Here is a 3,582-nt window from a genome sequence, read left to right as displayed (position 1 = left end):
GCCAAGGACACACTTCCCTGGTCTCCAGCCAATTTCCCCCCCTGTGCAGCTCTGGGGGACGGAAGAGCTGTGCGGCACACAGCTTTTGGCACCGCTGCGCTGGGTGGGTTTTGGCTTACCATGAGCGCCCCGAGGAGCTGCACACACACACGCTGCATCGAGGTGGTCTGCAAAAAACACGTAGCAAAGCTGTGGCCCTTGCTCCCAATCTGAGTCACCGGGAAGCACGGGCATGGCAGTGCAGCCACAACAGCCCAGAAGAGAAATATGGGAAGAAACCCACATTTCAGTCACATAAAGGAAATGTACTTTGAATTATTTTTATTCAGGACAGTTTGAATTTATTCCTGACAATAGCTCTGGAAGCAGGAGTTTGTGGTGGAAGTCTTTGGAGACCAACAATTAGAAAGAGGCAAATCAAACAACCAGTGCAAACATCCACAGGATTACGTGTATGATAATTCACAGCAAATTGTAGAAGGGGATTTAGGCACAAAACCAAAACCTGAAAAAGCAATGTCATAAATACCTGCTCAGTTTGTCCACTCAAAACAAAGACATATGCTTTTCCTGAGGTGCTTTTGGGCAGCATGCTCTCCCCAGGGTCTCGGTGGCCAAGAACCTCTTCCTGGCCTGGCAGGACTGGGAACAAGCCCAGGATTCCCACTGCACTCGGCCCAGACAGCCCAAACTGTCTTTTCCAGTGTGTTTTGCTGAATATATGTCAGTTGCGATTTGGGGCTTTCTAGACACTGAGCGTGGTGAAGTGTACCCAGAAGCAAAAAGCAGAAGAGCTCTCAGGACGAGTTGCCACCACCAGACCCGAAACAATCGGCGGTTATTTCTGCACCGACTGGCGCAGCCGAGAGTCTTCAAGACGAGCCCAAACAGACTTGCAGGGCAGAAATCTCACTGGAGGTGCCAAAGGTGAGCTCAGGTATGAGCTCAGAAGAGCAACAGCTCAGGAACAGGTCCAAAAAGCAGTCTCGGGAGCATGTGGTCACGTAAGAGCTGGGGAAAGAGGAGCTCTGACTGCCCACGCATTTGGGGGATGAGGAGCCGCAAAATCTCTCAATTCTCCCAGGCCTCCGGCATGGCCTCTGCTCTGCACGTCACCAGCCAGGACCAAGAAAAGCAAAGAGCTGAAGACTGTGAGCCTGGAGAAGGAGTGAGACACGGCTACATGTACTGCGGGGACAGTAACCCAGTTACTATTTCCTCCTCCTGTTTATATCCCGCAGCGTCTGTTCTCATCTCATAACTTCATAATGACAAAGCATCCCAAACGAGCATGTGAGGAACAAAGCGACTCACAATTTGTAGGAGGTTGCTTGGGCTTTGTTACCTGCGCCCTATTCACAGGACATTAGGAACAAGTGAAGCATCTGGAGAACAGAGACGGTGTTGCAGAGGAGCCTGGGCTGCCATCCCCCTGCCTCGACCAGGACAGAGTCAGTGCAGGCCTGGGTAAGGACACCTTGACCACAGCCTGCTGTAACGTACTCCTCCATCAGCCCAGAATTGTGCAAATCCTGAGAGCAGGACTTGGTCTCTTCAGTAAATCACTACAGCAGGTTGACTTTGGCCACGACCTGCTTGCAGCCCATCCTGGAGTACTGCTTGTCCCCTGTAGTGTAGTAACTGAGCTGACTCGCTAAATTTTCAATATGCTTCTGGTCGGGATACAGCCCTTCCCTCCTCATCTCCTCTAGGAAGCAGTTTATGACATGACTCTTCTCCAGAAGAACGAATGGGATGATATCCGCCGATTTCCACAGAGGATGGGCATCGATCAGTACAGGCTGGACGATGCTCAGCAGTTCTTCAACTCCCCTTTGCTGATGCAGAAGCTCAGCAGATGCATTCTGGATAACAAACTTCGTTATTTCACCACCTCCTATGTTGCTGATTAAAATGTAGATGGCATTGAGGAACTCGTTAGTTTGATTGGGTTCAAAGAATCGGCTGAGTGTATCCAGCAGGACTGGAGACATGAGTTCAACCTCATCCAGAATAAACAATGGTATCTTCTCTTCTATTTCGGCTCTCGTAACCATGTCAGAAATCTTCTTAGACAAATCTATTTCGCAAGTAAGAGGAGCCACCCCGTTGGGGCAGTGATGCATAACGAAGTACTGAAGCACAAAGTCATTGTCCATCACGGAACGAAAATGTTTGGCCAGTAGCCAGCCAACATGACTCTTCCCAACTCCTGTCGGGCCATTTAAAGAGATTACTAGAGGCTTGTTGTGTATGTGGGTAGCCAGATAGTCTTTCAGTAATTCCATAATACTTTCCACAGCAACCTTCTGCCCAAAGACTTCCCGGTGCATTGTTTTCTCCAAACCATCTAGGTCATATTTTTGGAGGTTATCATCTAGGTTCTCTATTGCATTGAGAATCTGGAAGAAGATAATGACAATGAGCAAGAGGAGGCAGCGTTTTGCCTTGCTCTTCTCCTCCGTTGGAAGGTATCTTTTTGTTTTATCTGGATACAAGACTATTCTAGATTTCCTTCGATTCTTTTTCCGCTTGCATTTTTTCATAGCATGTTGCTCCACAGATGTGTCAAAGGTGAAGTACTGGGAAGTTTCGAAGCTGGTCTGATTAAAGAAGGATATGGAAGGACCATACAGGCTAGTTCGGTTCAGGGAAAGCTGCCTTTGGAGCAGCCTCGTGTGGACAAGCTCTGAAGGTTTTTCTCGAGGGAGCTCTAAATGCAGACGGTTTTTCTTTTGCACCCGATATCGTCGTCGCAGGCGGATGATTGCCCGCAAGGGAGAAGAAATAGAAGACATTTTCTTTGAAGCAGCAGGGATTTCAGTGTCCGGAACTTCTTCCCCATCACTTTCATAGCAAGATGCCTCTCCTTTTGCATCACTCTCGGCACAGGGCACCTCCCCTTCACCATTGCTGTCAATGTTGGGCAGTTCTCCTTCCACACTGCTCTCAGCACAAGGTGCCTCTTCTTTTGTGTAGGTCTCAGCACGGGGCATCTCTGCTTCTGCATCACTCTCAGCACAGGAAACCTCTCCTTCGGTATCGCTCTCCACACAGGGCATCTCTCCTCCCACATCCTCCGGGGCAGAGGACACTTCTCCATCCACCTCCGCGCAGGGCAGCTCTCCATCCATCTCGCCTGGTTCTTACAGCCCATTCACATCATCGTCTTCCTTAAAAAAAAACCCGAACAATGTAAAATTAATCTTTGTAAGATTGGGAAGTGACCGATCATAGACAAATTAGACAGATATCCCACTTTCTAAGCAGCAGAACCCCTAGCAATCAGCAGAGGTAAGGGGGCAGAGAGAGAGACTTTCAGACCTAAGCTAACTTTCTGGGAGACACTCTGGACGTGCAAAACTACAGAGGAATTCAGTATAAATAAACACAAACCGATGCATAGAACAAAACCAACCCTACCTCCACACGCAGAAGGAAAGCTCGGAGCTGGCTGAAGCCAAAGCCGTGGGCTCTGCTCCGTTCCGCCATGAACACGAGGACGGGACACCGGGCAGACAGACCCGCGGTTCAAACCAGAGCTGCCCAGCCCTATTTCTTTACATCTGCTAAATATAAGCA

At 49.1% G+C, this 3,582-nt stretch overlaps 1 protein-coding gene across 1 annotated transcript; it reads right to left on the bottom strand.

Annotated features, from left to right (window-relative positions):
- Positions 1-311: 311 nt before the first annotated feature.
- TOR4A (torsin family 4 member A) lies at positions 312-3,134 on the bottom strand (the record flags this gene model as incomplete). The annotated part of the gene is made up of 1 exon (XM_082492828.1): positions 312-3,134. One exon carries the CDS (start codon positions 3,132-3,134, stop codon positions 1,566-1,568), a length of 1,569 nt encoding a protein of 522 aa, XP_082348954.1. The 3' UTR covers positions 312-1,565.
- Positions 3,135-3,582: the final 448 nt, after the last annotated feature.

This window comes from Vanellus vanellus, assembly GCF_965231255.1.
Source record: "Vanellus vanellus genome assembly, chromosome: 18".
NCBI lineage: Eukaryota > Metazoa > Chordata > Aves > Charadriiformes > Charadriidae > Vanellus > Vanellus vanellus.
The sequence above is the reverse complement of the archived record's forward strand: the minus strand, read 5'-3'. Positions and strand labels throughout refer to the sequence as shown.